Source organism: Mycetomoellerius zeteki, unplaced genomic scaffold (assembly GCF_001594055.1).
Source record: "Mycetomoellerius zeteki isolate Tzet28-1 unplaced genomic scaffold, Tzet1.0 scaffold174, whole genome shotgun sequence".
Classification (NCBI taxonomy): Eukaryota; Metazoa; Arthropoda; class Insecta; order Hymenoptera; family Formicidae; genus Mycetomoellerius; species Mycetomoellerius zeteki.
Window position 1 is genome coordinate 1,282,831 of NW_017256696.1, and position 21,228 is coordinate 1,304,058.

Below are 21,228 nucleotides of genomic sequence, written 5' to 3' on the forward strand. Positions count from 1 at the left end.
ATTTTTCGTTTATGAGATTATATTATGTGAATTAATTAAGGAAATTATAAAGCTATACGAAGTTCAATATAAATTTTACGTTCTTTTCATTATATTTCTGCTAATTAAAGCCGGTATTTTCTATTTGTGACTTCAGAATTTACTTGGTTTAAATTTATTTCAATTTCTTTAACATAATGCATTTAATATAATAATTACGTTCATGCTAATAAAATATTTTATCATTTCAAAAAGAATATTCTGTATTTTCAAGAAATGATATTTCTATATGTTAACTTACATACTATAAGATCAATGAAGTATTTAAGTATAATTAAGATAAAATAGAACAAATAATAACTTTAAAATTCATTTATTTCGATATAAAAATAAAAACTTTATTATTTTTTTTATTTTATAACACGAGAAGATACAATTACAGATGTAGAATCACAGGATAAACACAAATCAGAATCACAGAATAAATGCAAATCCGATTCTGCTGACAATACTTCTATTGTCGGCAGCTATCTATTGTTTATTTTAGAAACATGATATCAAAAATTAACATTAAAAGTTATAATAAAGCAACAAGAGGAATACAAAAAAATATATTATACAATGGTAGTTTTTGTCTACACGTACATTTGCAAATAATTTTCTGACCGGAGAGTGATTTTCTACTTAAGCATGAATATCTTAACTTCAGGGTCCGATCCGCCTGCTGCAAGAACGGGAACATAAGGGTGTCCATCCAAGCAAATTAACTATAATTAAAATTTAACAAAAGATAGTTTTACATTGTGAAAAAGATAAATTTAATTATCAAATAGATTTACAATGTAAAAATACTCAACTCCTTCCTCATCAGCGTACGTTTCATGTACTATAGTTTCCGTATTTTTATCCCAAATCACTATAGTATCATAACTGGGTCCAATCACATATTCGCTTTTAGGTCCGAAGAAATTAATTATGTCTGGGGCAATTCCAAATTCGTCAAATAAACATGCAATAGATGCAACAATGTTAAATATTAATAAATCAGAATTATTTAAGGCATTGCATCAAAACTATACCGACAATTATTTCAAGAAAAATATGTACAGATTTCTAGAAAAAAATCTTCGCATAAAAATTAATTAAAAAATGCACCACTAATTCCTATTATTGCATGATTAATTTTTTTCTGTTGAAATGCGCATAAAAAAAGGTTTAATCCTACTGAAAAAAAATCACGTCACAAAATTATACATATAAAGAAATCATGTAATTAAAACATATAGATCATGTAACGGATTGTTCCAAATCAGTACGTGATTTTTTAAATTACATAATTTGAAAAGTCACACGATGTTATATTTCTTTTTCTTCTATTTCTATCATTTAATTATTTAAAATTCGAGAACTATAAAATCATATGATAGATAAAATTATTTCTAATATGTGATTTTTCAAATTACGTGATTTTAAAAAATCACGTACTGATTCGGAACAATCAGTTATGTGTTTTACTTGTTTTAATTACATGATTTTGTTATGTAACATTGTTACGTGATTTTTTTCAGTAAAGAAGGACTATTACTAAGACCTAAAGTCATGAGTAAATAATACTATATAATGTGATTGCATTTTATATACCAATTGTCGAATTCGTAACACTGCTGTATTTGTGGGCGTAATCTGTACTTGACGGCGTTAATCTATCAAATAAGTATATGTAGTTGTCATACGTTGCGAGAATTTCTGTTCCACTATAATTATATATCGCGCATGGTACATACATGTCTTCATTCTCTATCTAAGACATTTAAATTATGTAAAATTAAGCGGAAGTAAAGAAAGAACTAATTTTATTGCTTTAATAATTAAAGTTTAATGTACAATGTATTCTTTGCTTCCTGTTTCTTGCTTTTTATATCATAAAGCCTATTCTACAATGTGCTTTTTGTTTCCTGTTTCTTGCGTCTTGCTATTTTTTTTATCTTGCCTTTTTGCTTCTTATTTCGTGTTTCGTTTTCTATTGCTCGAGATAAATGTTAACGAACTTCAGAAGAAACAGAAAACATATCAAGAAATATAATTGTCGATAAAACGATCACAAACAGGAAAAAAGCAAAAGGTAAAAAGCAAGAAATAGGAAACAAAGAGCACATTGTAGAACCATAAATGGTTGTTCTAGAGGCAAAAAGCAAGATACAAAAAATAGCAAAAAGCAAGAAACAAGAAACATGTAGCAAAAAATACAATTGTCGATAAAACGGTTGCAAAGGGGGAAAAAAGAAGAAGCAGGAAACACAGAGCATTGTAGAACAGGCTTAACTTTTCTTCTTTGTGACCGTTTTATCGACACACAAGTCTTTTTAAATGTGTATTCTTGTCTCTTCCGAAGTTCATCAACTTTTATATCGAGCGACAGAAAGCGAAAACTTGGGTAAGAGGTAAAAAAACAAGTAGTAAATATAAGAAACAGGAAACAAAGAGCACATTGTAGATTAGGCTTAGGTATTGGTTGATAAACCCCTTCAGCAATAAAATTGTAATACAAAACGACGTACCAGATGACTAGGGCAAAATTTATAAAGTGGCAGCAAAATATTTCGTCGATCGTACACCCGCACATAGCGACTACTGCCGCTAACGCAAAATTCATTACAATTAAGAGGATTAGAATTTATACTGTATAATGGCACCACTCTCTCATCTTCATATAATACGAATAATCTATGGATAAAGAAAAGTATACGTATTATAAAAAAAGTTTAAAAATTATCTATGCATGTAATTCAAACCAAAATTATAGATTCAACCTGCTCAAGAATCAGAGTTTGATCAGTTCAGCAGTTATTGATTCGGTAATCTCGAGTATGAATCACAATTGGCCGTCTAGCAAATACATATCATACATAAATACGCAAGGCGCGATTTCGCTCTACATGTATACTTACCGCGAGACTCATGATGGCTTTCGATACAGAAAATTAATGTTATACGTATGTACATATGCTATAAACACAGAGCATGTAGAATATATAAATCAGGCTTGGGTAGTGCTAAGTTAAAAAGATAAAAGTTAAAAAGTTAATTAATTTTAACTTAACTTAGTTACATTTTATCGGTAACTATTAACTTTTAATTTGATTTTTTTTAAGTCAATCTTCAGACACAATGCGAGAAGATAATGAGTATATAATTTAGTAATTTTATATTGTATAATCCTTATACTTATGAACAAAAATAACCAGATTCTTTAATAAATATTCTTTTCTTTTTCTTTTTTTTTTGGTTGTTCGTTCGGACCAATTTTAACTTTTAACTTTTCAATTACTTTTTTTATTAACTTAACTTTTAATTCAATTAATTTGATTATAGCTTAATTTGTATTTTAATTAAGTTAAATTTTCAAGGCTGTTAACTTTAACTTAACTTAGTTTAAAAAAATAGTTAACTTACTCAACCCTGATAAATATATATTAGAACTTTTTAATCGCTATGACTCACTCGTTTGGACCATTCTCGCGGATATCTATGGAGAAAATCTTCCCATCAGATCCAGTAGATAAGAATTCATTAGGTGTTTCAGGATGCACAGACAATTTGCACGCATATCCGTCATGCTGTGCCAATGGCTCCGACATATTGTATTCAGCATCCCACAAATATATCTGACAAATATATCCATTTTGTACACAAGTAACGATTTTTTCCTCGTCTGATGGCAGCCATTTGACCTAATCGGTTAAATAAGAAAAAGATACATTGGAAGAAAAAATACGATAACATTAAAATAGCTATTAAACACAAAACATAATCGTAATGTGTGTTTCAATTATAAATACTTGTATCACATCGCAAGTATAATGGTCGAACACACAGAGTAGGTTCTTTACAGACCAGTCCCAAATAAAAACTAATTTATGAGAAGCACTTGCTAATAAATTTCCTTCTCGATTGAAATTTACGGCATACGCGGAATCCTATAAATAATAATCAAATGTTAATATATGCCCAGTAAATATTGATGTAAGAATAGCACAGTAATGATCCCAATATGATATATAATATAAAATCTCGTGTAGTTCAATATATAGTGTTTACAAAACGAAAAATTTACCTGGTCCTCATCAAAGAGGGAATCCATTAAATAAAGCCGCTTTACCGCATGTGAAGAACCATAGAATCTTTCTTTGAATAACGAATTCCTACCTATTTGGCGATTTAACACTTCCGATATAATGTGCCACTTATTTGGTATTTCTTCATTCCCGTGCTTATTTTTTTCTTTTTTGATCCTTATTCTTTCGTCTTCACAGTTGTCAATAGCTTTCCGTTTGCGTGAGCCGCCTATCGAAAATTCAGACTTCTACATCTTATCAGGCAAGTAGTGCAAACGTTTGAAAAAGTATAGAAATACCTTTCTCATCTGTGCATCGAAGAGATTCAATACTCATAAATGTGTCGGTTGTGTCAGTTTCTGAACTTGTATTCCATGATTCGTTCTCATCTATAAACTCATTCATAACTGATTGATGGAACCTAAAATAATATAATTAACATTTTTTTGTATTTATAATTTACGTATTGTTAATGTTATGTACGTTTCTTTGATGAATAGTTAATATATTTATTGTCTTACATATGTAACTAGACTTTTTGAACGTAATTACAAACAATAAAATTGTAATTAATAAAGATATGTATATCAATGTTACCAAAATTTTAAATATAAGAAAACAATTACTTTTATCCACACCAAGGAACAAGGAAGCTTCCTCACTAGATAAAGAGCGTGATGCTGCACGTTCTTTTGTTTAATTTTTGATTATTCGAAACTTCGTCCAAATCATCGTCCGATTTTTCTGTTGCACCTCCAGCGGCGTATACTTGACTTTCCGAAATACTTCTTTTAACTTTATTTTGATCTGTGTGTAATAGGCTCGCTTCTTTAGTATAAAAAGACGGACTATTGTTTTGTGAGGTAGTGATCACTTCTGTTAATTTATCATCATAATCTCGTCCTCCCTATGAGGAAGTTTCACAGGCTCGTTTGCTTGTTTATTTTGAATAGTCTCACAAACGGGATCGTTACCAAATTCTACTGTACGACTAGTTTTTTTTAAGGTGACATTCCTCTTTGATGTAATACTAGAATCATTTCTCATTTTTACTTACCTTACGAAAAAATTAATTATTGCAAAATTGCAAACATTATAAAAACTGCTTATACTCTATCTGGTAGAAGACACTTTTCAGTTTGTATTTACATTTAAAAAATTTTATTTTTACCTTTTGTTTAAGAAATATTGTCTAAAAACAAAGTGGTATGTTGGTATCAGCGACTTTCCTCTACTCTTAGCAAACACAAGGTCATGCTTGTCCCGATTTTTAAATTGAATCCGTTGGATCAAGAATGGGGATGAAAACAAAATTTATGACAACATGCGACATGACCAAATGACTGTGTGTCAATTGCCTCCATTGGTAATAAAGAAGAGACGTCGATTTGTCGCCGCGAGAAAAATTTCTTAGAATTAAAAAAAAATTTTTTGAAATATGATGACTTCTTAGAAACACAAAATATTCTTCAAAATAACGAGATTTTTTGGAAATATAGAAAATCTTTGGAAATTTAGAGAAATTCTTAGAAATAAAGAAAATTCTTAGTATAAAGAAATTCTCGGAATTTTAATGTATTCCGTAATGTATTCCTATAATATGACCAGATATTTTCAGATGTAAAGTGAGACGACTTTAATAAGTGAGCAGGGATTATGTATTATGTAAAGATAAATATAATAATTGCAATTAATTCTTAGAAAATAATGCATTTATTTATATTTATTGTTTGAAATTATCTGCTTTAATAAAGAAGAGATTAAAATGTTAACTGAGATTTGACAATTTTGATATTGATAAGATCGATATAATAATTCTTTGTGTTTATCTTTATGTCCATACATCCCTTTCTCTCGCTTAATAAAGTAAAAGAAATGTTTAAAATTCTTGGCAATTGAATTAATCAAAGTTAAATTTATTATTAATATTACTTTTAAAATACATAAGTCGAAGTTAGGGTTGTTTTCGCTATTCGCACTCGTACATTATAGGAAACATTCATTCAAATATACTACATTACTTGCTGGTAGCAATAATGCATATTCTGTAATTGTACAATTTAACAAAATTTATGAAATATTTTTCAACGCGATCATTTTGCTATTTTATGCTAAAATCGAGACATATTTGACATATTTAGCGAGACAGCGAGAGGAGCATTTCAAAGGCATTTGAAAAGAAAACTTTAGGGTGCATTTTTGCTATAATATACGTAACGTAACCTATAACTTAGAGTTATCTGGGCCAATCTGGGCGTAATTCTTGAACGCAGCCCTGAGTGGGGGGCACTCAAATGGGAATTTGAACGTAGCTTAGCAAGCCAGCATGGAATAGAATCAGAAAATTATGGAAATAGTATGGAATATAAAGAATCAAAAATTCATGAGCATAATAGCATGGAATAGAACCATAAATGTGCAGAAATCGTAACACGTTATCAGTTGGAAGATGACTACGTAGTAATATTTTGTGCACATAGAGGCGCTGGTGGATGAAAACAGACGGAAATCAGAAATCATCAGTTGGTCATCAGTTGAGTGGATGTCCCCACACTTCCCAGTCCCTTTTAAGTTTAAAGTGATCTAAATACTTCTCTGTAACAGCCAAACAGCATGGACTAGTCAGTAGCAGCCAGTTAATAGCTGCTTTATTCGGGACTATTCAAAACTATTCGAAAGTACATTATACAGATTACATTTTCAAGAAGAAAGATACAACTTATATTCGTATCAATCACGTATCTTGATTAAATACATGTGAAATGATGGCAAATAATAGCAAGAGTTCTTTTATTACCGTACCTGGCTTCTGTCCCGATTGTGGTTCAATTTTACCTTTGCTTGGGGAGAAAGGAGGAGTTACATGTTACACATGCAAAAGAGAATGGGGGGCTGAAGGTACTACTGTATGATAATTCAAAAAATTCTGCAAAACATTATGAGATTGCATTAGCAATCCTTTATATGCAAGCTAAGAAATAATTAAAAATTTTCATTAATTTAGATTATTAATTTCTATGGTTATTTTCCAGTTTTTGGCGATATGGAAATGACACATAAGATCCATTTTAATACTAAGGATACTTATGTGTCTGTCAAAGAAGCCGAGGATGATAGTGAAGATGACGCAGATGGACCAACATTGGAGCGAGAATGTCCTCAGTGTCATAATGATAAAATGTCCTATGCAACATTGCAATTGAGATCTGCTGATGAAGGACAAACTGTATTTTTCACATGTACTAAGTGCAAGTACGTATCTGTATACAGGAATTATTATTGGTTTAGCATTTAGACATATTTTTATATTAAATTAAGTTTTTATGTTGCTAGTACTTTGTTAATGAATAAATCATCTTATTTGCAGATTCAAAATAACGGAGAATTCTTAATAAGGACTTAATATAAAATTACATTTTATTTTATAAGAAATACTGTATAGAACATATGTGATTCTTCTGTTGTTTCTTTTTTAAATAGAAAATTTACATTCTTGTACTATATAGAATGATTAAAGAAATAAATTCTAACACTTTAGGATATTTTTTATTTTATATTTTACATATATTTTATATTTTACATATATTTTTATTACAACGTGCGATATTAAATATCGTAATACATTTTATTATCATTTTATAAAGGTAAAAGAAAAAATACTTTAAAAAATATTTAAAGTATAAAATAATTTTTTCACCTTTTATTTACGAAGTTTTACAAATTACTCTTAATAAAAACATTCTTTGCAAGTGTTAATCATATTTTCTGATTCATTTTTGTCGAAATAAGATCGTTTCTTTGACTATATATATTATATAGAAACATCTAATCCCGCCTCTTTCATTCTTGAAGCAGGCATAATGAACATCCCTTATTATAGCTACGTCTTTTGCCCAAAACGCGGGAAATTCGAATGTCAATATCGGAGAATAAATAGATTCGAGGAGAGATGTTGAATGTATTGCTATCTCGATTTATTCAGCTGTATTAAATATCAATAGACATTGCAGTACGCCGTCAGACTTCCTATCATTAACGACGAATCTCTTGATATTATTCAACGAGCAGATTCTAAGGGCGTTGATATTCTTGCCGAACGAATGAAAAATCCGCGAGTACCATCGGGTCCTGACGGCATTCTTGTCACATTCTCAGGCACGTGCGTCATCGCGATGCTGTTGTTACTCCTCGATCTATAGAATACATTCTGTTCCGAATTTGAAGAGCACAAGGATGATCTTCTAATGTTCATATCGAAATCGCGACTATATGTCGAGAGTCTTCTTGATAATGGTCCACAATCGGCTGATCCACGACGATTTGCGATATAGCAGGTTCCCCGGCATTCTATCGGAGGACCTGTGATAAATGATAAATTTATGAGTTGACTGTATCGTTTCGAATAAATATATTTAATATTTTGCGTAATACAAGTCTACGCTGTGGAATGTATGATCGATGATCTCATCGTAACAATATAATCGTATATATACAAGAGATACATATATTATTACTAACCGGTGGAAGGACAGCAAGAGTAACGATGATTTTCATGATGATACAAACTCTTTGAGTAAGAAGGATGAAGAAAAGCTGTTTCGGAACCAGACGAACAGGTGGAATAACGTCTACCAGAATCTGAGCTGGAACCGGAACAGGAAGATAGACGCCGAAACATAAAACCGTTCTCGGAACTGGATATGGAGCAGGAAGAGAGCTTACGAGATAAGCACGCATCCGATGGCATTCAAAAATAAATGTTCTATACGACTTGTTCTATATAGGATATCATTAATTGAAAAATTTAATAACATAAGTGAAAATATTACATTCTTACTTGATTGATTTTATTGATATCTTTTGTTATTAATTTATTTTACATTTTTGAAATAAATTTAAAACCACTTGTATAACATTGAGACAGAAAGATGTATTGCAAAAATGATAATTCTTAAAATAAATCCTACAATACAAAACCTTACAATAAACTACATTTTTCTTTTTTTTTTAACAAAAAAATTTATCGAAACACCGATTGTTTTTGAGTTTCTTTCACTACACTTACGCGCAAACCTGTGAACAGGTGAAAGAGTAGATAGAGTAAAGAGAATATAAAAACGGAGAAAATGATTTCACTTTGCTATGACAAAATTTTTATTTAAAATTTAATCTCAGAAAAATCTAATATCAAATGTCAAAAATGATAAAAAAATTTGACGAAGGATTGACTTGAAGTCAATGAAATTAAAATCAACGGTAAAAAATGATTCGTCTGTAATATTCTGTATGTATAATATACAAATGATGTATTTCTTTTTCTTACGATATGATACCTTGGAAAGGATAACTCGTATTATGGACATGATACATCGGATATCCTTGAAAACCTCTTTTAAGCCTTACTCTCCCATCTTCGGGCTCAGATCCACTGGGACAACTCGATGAATTGTGATTATCTTCTCTTGCTGTTCTATTTGGGATACATTTCTTCGTAGGCTGTTTCTTCTTCTTGTCAACCGAGTGACGTAATTCGAATACTTGTACATCATCCAAGGCCATTTGCATGGCGATTCGCGCAGAAGCCGAGTCCGTGAATTCGATCATAGCGTATTCTTCGATGGAGGCCCATTCTGGCCTTTTAGCGATCGCCTGTCGCACCTAAGTAACGATTGCGAAAATTTTATTTCCTGTTTCGACATTGATGGATCTGTCATCAAATATTAAGAGTATTACGCAAAGCGAGATTGGTGCACGTAATCATCCGCGACTTATTATAATATTTATATGTATACGCATTCATTTCATTTTCTAATAAAGAGTTTTTTATCGTCAAATTGAGGCATTTGATTTGAGGATGTCAAAGCCACAAAGCGATGTACTTTAGAATTTTTTAAAGATAAAAAAATATTTTTTCAATCCTTAAATACGTTTTATAATCCAGTTAAATGCAACTTTTAAATGCCCTGTAGGAGATCCCGGGAAATTCCAAATGGATCTTGTTCTGGGTGAACAGACCCTGAACAGATCTACAATTTGAAGGGAGTAACGACCCATATGAATGCTTAGAACCTTGCTAAAATCGGCCTTGAACTTGAAATTTGGTCATTTTTTTACATTAATCGGGTTATATTTCTTAAGGCGTATATCGTAGGGTTAAATGAATTATTCGTGTTCAGCGATCAAAAAAACATACAGTATCACATTTAAAATCCGGATTAAGCTATTTTTTCATCAAATTAAACATGTATTAAGGAAAATCGAAACTCAAATTAAAAAATCGTTCACTAGCGACCTCTAAATCTTAATATTTTTTGATAAAAATTTAGTGGTGTTCTTTTGGCATGAAATGGAAGCTTTTGAACTGACGATTAAAAAAAAATTTTTTTTTCTTGTCAGTCTAATATATATGTATGTATACGCGTATGTATAATATATATGTATACGCGTATGTACATGCGTATATACTACACATACAACGCTGCAATGATAATAAATGCGATACTTATGTATATGTATACCAATAAATCTACTTGTGTCACGTATACGACATTTAAAAACATCCCAGCAAACACCAAATTACATGTAACGTACATGTTAATTTTCCACCCAACAATATAACTGTAATATAACACGTGTGTTATATTACAGTTGTTGAATGGGAAATTACAACCGACATGTACGTTACAGGTAATTTGGTATTTGCTGGGATTTAATCTGTATAAATTACAAAGGAAAATTTCACAGCAATAAATTATATATGGTGTAATACATGCGCATACATCTCTTGGTGGTAATACAATTAAGAAAGACGTAGTTTTCTGAAGACATAAACAAAATTGAAAATATAAATGCAAAATAACTTGATTGGAACAGTTGACGTAACGCGAGTGATCCAATCGAATAATCTTTTACTGCAGGAAACCTTATATATTTTAGTTCTTACGGATCAATAGTAGCTTGTTAACGGGGGGATATCATATATCGTAAGTTAATTGTAACATACTATATGAACATTACATCACAGTAATTAGTCCATGCCGTGTGATTATGTCACGGTAGAATGCAATTGTGGAAAATTTGATAGGCGACAAGGAATGGAAGTGGAAAATTTGATGGGTGACAGGATGGAAATGTGCAGATAAACAAGCATTATCCGTGTTACCGTTAATTATTATCATTAAACTGGGGCAAAGTTCCGGTTTGTTGGATTATTGACAGTAATTGAGGGAATGTAAGTTGCAATTTGTAACACTATGAATTACGTGAATTACATTAATTTATATATCGATAATTAGTAGTATTCTTATCTATGCTCGTTTTTACCTTATATGTTCTCTATAAAATGGTCGAAAAAGATATAATAATAAAATAGTAAAGAAGAAAAGGACATGATGCTATAAACGATATAATACATATTTTAAAATTATGTATCCCGTATTTTTATATATATAAAACAGATTGTCTGAAGTTGCGAACATTCGAAATTCGCATGTGCAGGTATATTTTTCGATCGATTCGTATAGTTAATTTTTTCTTGGCCAAATCAAATGGATACTTAACTAATTATCAGTCAATCTAAAATGAAATCGTGTTTGCAAATTAAATCTATTATAAATCGAAATTATACCGACGAGACTAAATCAATTAATAGAAGTAATGTTTTCGGTCAAAGCCGGATCTTATATTGCTTAATAATACTAACGAGAGAACCTCGCGAAGTATCAAATTCTGATTTTAATGAAATTTTGTATACTATCTATATATAAGCTACGTAAATAGATAAATTTAGAAAATATCAATTGAGACCCAAAAACGGTTTTAAGGGGTGAAATCACCCTTATATGCAATAAAACAATTTTCAGCTTTTTTCGTTATATCTCACGAACTATTCGTAATATTTTTCGCAAATTACAAGTTTTTAAGATGCTTATTAGCTTCACTATTAAAATGGACGATTAATCTAATTTGAGATATTAATTTCAGTTTTAGTTTATGATTGCGTTTCAAGTTCTATACATCTTATCCGCGCCTTATCGGCGCGCAATTTATAAAATTGAAGTAATATTATATATTTGCAAAAAATTTGCAAATAAGATCCGCACTAAAAGCAACTAAGAGTATAATAAGTACTAAGATCCGAAAATAGGATTATCTCTATTGATTTAAATCTAATGTAATCATTTAAATCTATATTTGAAAATGCGTTTAAATATAAAAACTGAATTGGACAAATATCGCGTTGCAGAGCATATTCGAAATAGTAACGTTTTGCTATCCGTTATTCGCATTCGCGAATGTATGTGCATCTTGTTAAAGAGAAAAGACGTTTTACCTCGGGAGGTACTGGACGTCCAGGTTTAAGCACCCTTATCAACGCTATCTCACCGCAAGGCTTAAAAATCTCAGCGACAGATTCGACCGTTAATTTTTCTACTGGTAATCCAGCCGCTAAAATGGTCCTGGAAGGAGCTGTCTGATCGAAATGTGGTAAAGGATTCACTCTCCGCAGCTTAGTCCCTTGTGAATTAAGCTCGAGCTTTTTAGACCTCGTTAAAGCCGCTCCGACCACTCTCCAATCCCTGCTGAGATGTTTGACCTTTTTGAAGCTGGATATCAATTTAAGAGATACGTAGCCTTCTTTGTTCCTTTTCACGTGTTTCAATAAGAACGCATCCTTTATTATATTATCGTCAGAAAAATAATATTCCACTTGAGCGCATATCTTGTCGGCTAACTCATCATTCGGTATCACGAAATCGTTGGTCGTTCTCTTAAACGTTGATTCCGTTGATTCTATTGGAGACTCCAACGGTATAACATTCACTTGTTTCTGCTCTGTCAGTTCTTTCGATGTAACATCATCCAGAGAATCTGCACCCGAATCTTGATCAGTATCACTCTTTTTTACAATCCTGACCTCGCTATCATAATCTGACAAGTCGGCCTCGTCGCTCTTGGATCCTCTTCGGTCGAAAGAAAGGCTTACGTCGCTGTCTACGGAGGAAATACTATCTTTTGTTTCAGATTTCTTCATACGCGGAGGTGAGGACAACAGATTATTGATCTGCTCCTTTAAGTCTTGAGATACTTGGAACTCCATATTTTAATCAAAGTAGAGCGACTGTATTTTGAAGTTGTAAGAAGGCAACTTTAAGTTGGTAACTTTAACGCGTTGGTATAATTATATTCTTCCTTCAGATTTTAACCATTTTTTTGTGTATTTTTACATAAAGTATATATATATATATATGTCATTGCTAAGTCATTTTCTTCTTTCTAACACACTGACGTTTTATCAATTAAAAAAAAAAAGAAATTTCAGAATACAAAGATAGAAATTGAATGAGAGCGTACTCGTCGCTCACTGACCTTCCACTCTGTGCGCGATCCGTTTTATAGCTGCGGCCAAGTTCGATGCGTGGCAAAGCTGCAATGGCCTTCTTGAATACCGGTCAAGAATGAAACATTCGGCGAACGACCGAAGGGCACTCGAATTGAACCTTGAGCGAAGGAAAGGGAGTTTATAACACAATTATTAAGTGTACGTCAATATAAAAGAGAAAATTTTTAAATTATCTTGTGTCTACGCACGCACGTAAAAATAATTAAAATGATCAAAATAAATTTTAATAATTTCGGACAATCGTCAAAAATATGTATAAATTTCAAAATATATTAATTTTAAATGATATCGATACCTTCGGATATCATTACTTATTATAGACACGAACTGTTTACGTTACGTATCTACAATGTATAATGTTGGATTGCGTGGAATGTAGGTATCGCGAACAATTGCACACACACACACAATCGTTGATCACAGGCAGGAAGAACTTAAGACGGCGAACTTAACCAGTTTTGACCTCGCTAAGGCCCTGAGGGTATATTCGCAAACGACGCGCATTGCATCTGTACGCCAATAGCATAATAATATATAGGTCAAGTTCGGTTGGCCACATATATGACCATGAAGGACAAAGTTAGCTCTGTGAATCGTCGAAAAACGAAAGGATTCGGTCCAGACCCCTAAGGTCTTAATGCCTCATACTCCCCAAATCTCACATTGCCATCACCGCTCCAATATGCTTCAAAGGCCAGTCAGGTCCCCTTCTGCTTCTACAATTTTTTTTTCGCTACTCTTCGGGGAGTTCGAGGCCCCACATCGCATCGCGCGCGCGTCAAGCCGGATTAAAAGATAGAGGGTGATTGCCTTGGTTTCAGCTGAAGATTAACCAAGGAGAAGAGTGAGAGACGTGGGAGGAGAAACTGATCGTCTCGATGATTCATCTAAATTACTTACTCATATAGACAATATACACATTATGTATTATGTCTTTTAGAATTTGAATTTGTGCATATGTGCACGTGTACTTTTTAAAATAATAGTCATTTGATAAAAATGATTTTCGCCAGTCATTTTTTTCAAAAAAATTTTATAGTAAATAAATTTTTGTCATTTTATTCGTATAAATACATTATTTCAAGTTTATGAAAGACTATAATCTATGGTTTAAAAAAACCTGGGATTTAAAAAAAAACCCAACCCACAGGAGGATATTATATTAATTAATAAATTAAATTAAATAAATTAAATCGAAATTGATTTATTTAATTTAATTTATTAATTAATATAATATACATGCACATATATTTGTATAAGAAATATTCTATGCCAAATCGATCCGATCGTTATTAAAAGAAATGTAATATTCGATACCTTTTTTATGCACTTGGCGTATATTTTTCTTTTTTAAAGGTTTTTTTTTTAAGGATTTCACTGTTTTTGTAAATTTGTGAAAACAAAGTCGCCTGGCGTTGTCGTCGATGTCGTCCAGCGTCACCGTCGCCCGGTGTTGTCGTCGATGTCGCCCAGCATCATCATCGTTGTTGTCGACGTCGTTCGAAGTGGCCCGGCGTCGATTGTTGTTATTCGATAATAATTTAATAACCAATGTTTTCAATGTGTAACTGTATTTATGTACATAAATTTATTTCAAAAAAAGATCTTTTTCTTTAATTAGAATAACATAATCTTTTATATATAATTGTTCCTATTACTTTGCATCTTTCATACAATAATTTTTATTTTTAGAAATATAATCACGTGGAAAGATATAAAAGATTTGATATTCTTGCATCTATAAATTAAAAAAAACTTAAATATTTATGTGCTTATATGATCTAAGTCGACATATTGCTCTTGATTGTTAACGATATTGTGGACAATGCTGTTTTATTATTGATTTTGAAATGTCAGCACGACCTGGAATTAAAAAATATAAAATGCATTTCCTAATTATGCGTGATATTCGATAACAAATGTATCTATAATGCATATACTATTGTGATACAATAAAATAATATATAACTCATAAAAGTATCCAGAGAATAGTCTTGTGACCAATGCCAGAAATAAAAGATTTTGGCTAATAAATAAACAAACCAGATATAATTAAATTTAAAAAATACCTTATTCTTCTACTGTTTGAAATTTTAGATAAAGTTCATATTAATAATACTGAGAAAGAATATTACCTAATTGTAGCTCTATATACAAGGCCAACATTATCACTTGTATAGGTATATCACGATCTGGTTCTTTTGACGTCCATATCTGAAACAAAAAGTAATTAATATATAGAAATACTATTTAAAAATGTATGTCTAAATCAATAAACAAATAATATTAATATATTAATATAAGTATATAGTTTAATAGTGTATAAAAAACAAGTGCAAGATATTTAATATATCATATTATATTGTTTTTATTATTTTAATTCTGTATAATATTATATAAATAGAACTCTAAGATACTAAAATTCTAAAATACTCGCTTGTTTCAAAGTTTCGCCAGATTTATCTAGTTCGCCTCGTATAGCATAAGCCACAGCCAAGTTATAACGTATTATAGCAGTGCCTGTTGAAACTGTTGTAGGATACCATACTACAATTCAAAACAAGAAATTTATTTCTCAGATATTATTAACACTAAATATTGAAAACCTCGAAAAGATATAAAAATAAGATATATTTTCATGAGAGCAAGTAAAAATAGCTACAAAATTTCGAAAATTAATTTAAATAATTTCAACTTTAGATATATATATATATATTTTTTTTAAACAATCCGCAATAAACTTTTTATCTTACAGACAATACGTTTTAACAAGAAAGCCATCAGAATATCATGTATCAAATGGTGTAACATGTAACCAATTAAAAAATAATTACGATATGATAAAAATAATGATATGAAGATAACTCAATTCATACATTTTTACGATATAATTTTTTTTTAAACTATTCGCAACGTTTTGTCTCCGTCGCACGCGGTAGTGTTTGATACAAAATGTCTCAAGATTATCAAAGCTAAAAAAAGAAAAAAATGTATATTTCTTTCCACGATGCGTGGTTATAATCAATTGTTTGCGAAAACAATGTATTATAAATAAAAAATATAATCTCTCTTTAACAAATCATAAACACACTTCCCTTCTTCTAATTTTCAAAACATTCTGCATATAATTTCCAAATTTACCTTTTATAGGCTTTATCATAACTTCTTCCACTTTTTCTTTATCTTTCTCCTGAATTTCTGGGGTAGATATAAATATATTTAAATCTTGAAGATTTTCTAACTTCAGGTACTCGAGCGCTTCATTAATTTTGTCCATGAATATCAAACTTTCAGCAGCATATAAGTTGCCTAACATTTTATATGCTCCAGGTAATTTGTTGAAACTTAATAGAGCTTTTGCATGTTCGAGAGAAAGTATATAATCTCCAAGACACAAAGAAACATAAGCGCTAGCAGCCAAGACACTAATTTTTAAATTAAAAGATTCGATAGCTGTAGCTCGTGACATTAATGTTGTATGTTGGATACCTAAAATAATTATACATCTAAATTAGACTTATGCGTATATAATAGCACATGTGTAAAATTATATTCTATACCTAGGTTGTGACCAGATGTTAATGATAGTGACACTGAATTCGCCATGGTTGTTGCCAATGAACCAGGCACGCTCGACTCATTATTGTTCGGTAGTAAAAGTAATGCATTCTTCAGACATAAATATCCAAATTCCAATGTTGGTTGTGGGATTGCATAAGATAGGCCTTCCGAATGATATTTGATATCTTTTGATAGAGATGTGGCTAATATAATTTTTTTATGGATACCAGAACCTACAATTTTCTGCACCAAATCTTTACGCCGTTTTGGAATATTGAAATCAATTTTATTTGACTAAAAATAATAAGCAATATACGATTACATTATTATATTGCACATGTGATTTCATTATGATCATATAATCATTAAAATTAAAATAGTGTAGTTGCAACAAATAGTGTTTCCAAAATATTAATGTTTGCTAACAAGTATTTTTTCAAGGTAGAATCAGTATCACATAATTGCAACTTACATATTTATAACTGTAGATGCAACACTCTGCCATTCTGAGCAAGAGTTTAGGATTATTGTGTATTTTCTGTGCTACTTCTGTAAAGCAATCAAAGGCTTTTGACGCTTTACCAGCATATAACAATACTACACCCAAACTGTACATTAACTCGTAATGTTTATTCCCACCAAGTGTGTATAATGGTTGAGAAGATAAAGGATCTGTACAAGTTTTCTTCTTTTAATATTGACGTCATTTTATGTATACGAATTGTTTAGAATAATATCAAAAATACAAAATACTTGGTTCATTGTTGTGCTTAATTCAAATGTGCTTAAATTCAAATATACTTCAATTAGTTCTCTCTCGAGGAGATATATATTTTGAAGCAAAAGATGGAAAAAGTCTCATAATACTTGAATATGTTGGGAACAAAATAAAAATAGGTATTTAAAAAATTCTATTTAAAAAGGAGAGCCAAACGAGGCACAATATTTAACACCTTCAAACTTGACTTTATTGGAACCATGTTAAAACAAACTGTAAAATTCAATTTTCATACGCTCGTTAATAAGTAATTCATACTAAACAATTAATTTTTTTTTAAATTTTGACTATTTTTCCAACATATACATTATTCTATACATTAGATCTCGGATGATGTTGATAGAATTAAACAATTTCAATGGATGTCTTCAAATTTGATGTACATTACTTACAATGTACACCGAGCCTGAAGGAGTTACTTTACGTTTAATAATTGTAAGAATTACCAGCATCTTTAACTTGCATGCTTTCCAATTCACGTTTATTTGCACGCAAAGCTGACTGGAGACAAGTACAAGCCAAAGTTGGCTTGCCCATCGCAAGATGCAAACATGCCATATTATTATAAAATAAAACAGCCGAAGATTCTCCACATAATCTATAAACCATATATTAATGTGTTTTAGAATCGAGCAAGAACTTAATCTATTTGGAACATTTTTACTTATTTTAAACAATATTAAAAAAAGTTATTTCCATATATTTTTATAATGTTCTATTACATAACAAGAGATGCTATACAAAATGATTAAACAGATTATAGCAAAATCAAAATGACTGTATGAATTAGAATAGATTGTAACGCTTTTTCAAATAAAGATAGAAAGACTATTGAATTATAGATCATAATTTTTTTCATAAGTGTAGATACTTACATAAAGCAACTGAAAAGTGCAATTGCTTTTTTTTTATTTATTATACATAAATTCATTTATACATATAAATGGATCTCATCTTCACATTTCATTATGTAACATTCTCTTTGACAGATATACATATAACACACAGTATTATATTATTCATATTGTTTAAAAAAGTAAAAACGTCCCAGATAGATAGAATTGTATCGTTTCAATTGTGTATAATATTAAGAATATTTACAAATTTTTAACTTTGCCTCATGCATTTGTATTTAATATAGTTAATATATATGTAACATACTTAAAATCTAAAGTTTCTTTCGTTTTAGTATTCAAAAATTGCATTGCCTTATCGTAATTTCCTCGTAAATATTCCAGATGAGCCTTCAAAAAAATCGTTGATGCATTCTAAAAATAATAAAATAGCCTAATGAAAACAATATGGATCAGACCGCTCCATGATATAAACTTAACAAAAGAAACGATTGTATTCAATATTTTATCTTAAATGAAATAAAATATATGTATATGTGCAAGTTGTTTACAGACATAATTATATAAATGTATGCAATGTGTACATAGATACAAATACATATGTATCTATATACACATATATAGGTACATACTATATATAGATATATATACTCTCTATTAGAGATTAATCAAAATTAAATTTGCAATTAACAATATTAGAGACTTCAAGGTTTAAAAATAAGAGTAATATTCCATATTACTTTATTAAATGTGAATTATGAATTGTTGATAAAATGTGAAAATTGTAGATTAAATGTGAGATATTGTGGATAAAAAGTATCATTTATCAAAAAAAGAAGCAATAGTTAATGCTAAAGTATAAGTGCACATTTTGTATATTATAGACTGTTATCATAATAAATAATAACATTACCACTATGCCCAATGAAACTAGTGTCTTCCATTCTTTTTTACACAATTTCAGTTGATGAGTCAAAAGGTATATTCTTGTTTTATATTTCAAAAGTTTAATTTTGAATGCATCTATTACTGTATCACCATCATTTTTTTGCTCCCTTTGCTCTTTAATAGATTTTATTACTCCATCCTTGTCAATAGAAGATGATATCTTGGAATTGTCAGTAGATATAAATTGACTCTCCACATAATTTAATATTGATAGAGCTGCATCTGGTTGCTCCGTTATTATATATAACTCAATCAATAACAGACAAACTTTATGTGCCAAAGTTTCCTCTATAATCAAGAAAGTCATACATATTAAGATAGAAATAAAGATTCCATAAGCAAAATATATTTAAAATACATCTAAAATATATTTGAAATGCATTATATTTAATTTAATCAAATAATTTAGCAATCGTTTCTTTTCTTTTAAGAGACAATCTAATATTACTTTGTTCTCGTACTCTGTTGAATGATCAAGCTGCTATAACATCTAATTTTTTAAAATTTCTATTTAAAACTATTATCACACTTACGTACCCATTGGCTCGATAAAAGCAAATAGCCTAGTCATGATTTGAAGCGCAGCATTATATTGTTTAGTGTGATACAATAAAACAGCTTGATTATATCTCATAACACACTTCTCAACATCATCGATAGCCTCGTTAGAATCCATCGTTGATATCTGACCACATATCGCATTCAAACTCTTTCGTGTCAACTCAGTTTTTTTCAAATCACTTTTATAATATTCCACCACGACTTTGTTATGTGTAACTTTAAGATCTGTAGGTCGGAGGCTTTCCAACTTGTTCAAATATGACAAACACGACGCATAAGCACCTTTTTGAAATTCCGATAGTATATTTTGAGCCAACTCGCGCTCTTGCTCAGTTATAGCAGAGACACTGTCTCTACTTTGGGATTCAGAAATTTCACTCATGATGCACCGATTACGTCTCGATGTGTAATTGTAATTGTGAACTTTCTTCTCAATATATACAACTTTTTGATTCAATCCAATTCAATCACGAACGTAAAGAGCAGAGTACTTCACAAAGGTTATGGTAGGTATGGTTCATCAAATCTGCGACTAAAGCTGAAACCACAATAGACACAGGCAATAGGCACAAGCCGTCCAATCAGAGCTCTGGGATATAAATTCGATATTATATCCCAGAGCTCTGATTAGACGGTTCGTTATTCCCTATTGCCCATTGTAGGTTTGGCTGCGTTCAGCAGACTCAACAGTTTTGCAACTGTTTTATGATTCGTCGCGCTGATTGGATTATACTTTTAGATTTAAAGGAATAGTCCTATCTCAGCGCAGAATCATAAAACGGTTGCAAAACTGTTGAGTCTGCTGAACGCAACCTTTGTCGCGTTGCAAACTCTAACATGCTCCAACATGCTCCTACCATAACTCCTACTCACTCTATCAAGCGCGTGAGTGAGTAAGAGCTATAGTAGGAGCATATTGGAACATGGAGCGTGCGACGCGAATAAACCTTAAAGCTGGTTCTACATTAGTCGCATCGCAACGTCGCAAGCGTTGCAGTCCAATCAACGTCAAGCTAGCTCGACTCTAAT

The 21,228-nt window shown here is 30.7% G+C and overlaps 4 protein-coding genes across 4 annotated transcripts; 1 reads left to right on the plus strand and 3 right to left on the minus strand.

The window, feature by feature from the left end:
• Nucleotides 1–3,476: 3,476 nt before the first annotated feature.
• On the minus strand, nt 3,477–5,141 carry LOC108721456 (DDB1- and CUL4-associated factor 8-like). Its single transcript, XM_018446006.1, has 6 exons — nt 5,058–5,141; nt 4,781–5,001; nt 4,394–4,515; nt 4,094–4,323; nt 3,819–3,956; nt 3,477–3,710 (listed from the first exon to the last, which is right to left on the minus strand). The coding sequence occupies exons 1-6, from the start codon at nt 5,139–5,141 to the stop codon at nt 3,477–3,479; spliced, it is 1,029 nt and encodes a 342-aa protein (XP_018301508.1).
• A 1,547-nt stretch (nt 5,142–6,688) lies between these two features.
• RpI12 (RNA polymerase I subunit RpI12) lies at nt 6,689–7,539 on the plus strand. Its single transcript, XM_018446108.1, has 3 exons — nt 6,689–6,992; nt 7,127–7,346; nt 7,462–7,539. Exons 1-3 carry the CDS (start codon nt 6,857–6,859, stop codon nt 7,484–7,486), a joined length of 381 nt encoding a protein of 126 aa, XP_018301610.1. The 5' UTR covers nt 6,689–6,856; the 3' UTR covers nt 7,487–7,539.
• Nucleotides 7,540–7,935: 396 nt separating this feature from the next.
• On the minus strand, nt 7,936–13,578 carry Achl (La ribonucleoprotein translational regulator Achilles). The gene is made up of 5 exons (XM_018446097.1): nt 13,464–13,578; nt 12,427–13,215; nt 9,427–9,752; nt 8,613–8,842; nt 7,936–8,453 (listed from the first exon to the last, which is right to left on the minus strand). The coding sequence occupies exons 2-5, from the start codon at nt 13,192–13,194 to the stop codon at nt 8,152–8,154; spliced, it is 1,626 nt and encodes a 541-aa protein (XP_018301599.1). The 5' UTR covers nt 13,195–13,215; nt 13,464–13,578; the 3' UTR covers nt 7,936–8,151.
• Nucleotides 13,579–15,234: 1,656 nt separating this feature from the next.
• Not10 (CCR4-NOT transcription complex subunit 10) lies at nt 15,235–20,694 on the minus strand. Its single transcript, XM_018446048.1, has 10 exons — nt 20,176–20,694; nt 19,604–19,926; nt 18,998–19,104; nt 18,283–18,434; nt 17,531–17,730; nt 17,058–17,352; nt 16,639–16,986; nt 15,935–16,044; nt 15,633–15,711; nt 15,235–15,360 (listed from the first exon to the last, which is right to left on the minus strand). Exons 1-10 carry the CDS (start codon nt 20,579–20,581, stop codon nt 15,305–15,307), a joined length of 2,076 nt encoding a protein of 691 aa, XP_018301550.1. The 5' UTR covers nt 20,582–20,694; the 3' UTR covers nt 15,235–15,304.
• Nucleotides 20,695–21,228: the final 534 nt, after the last annotated feature.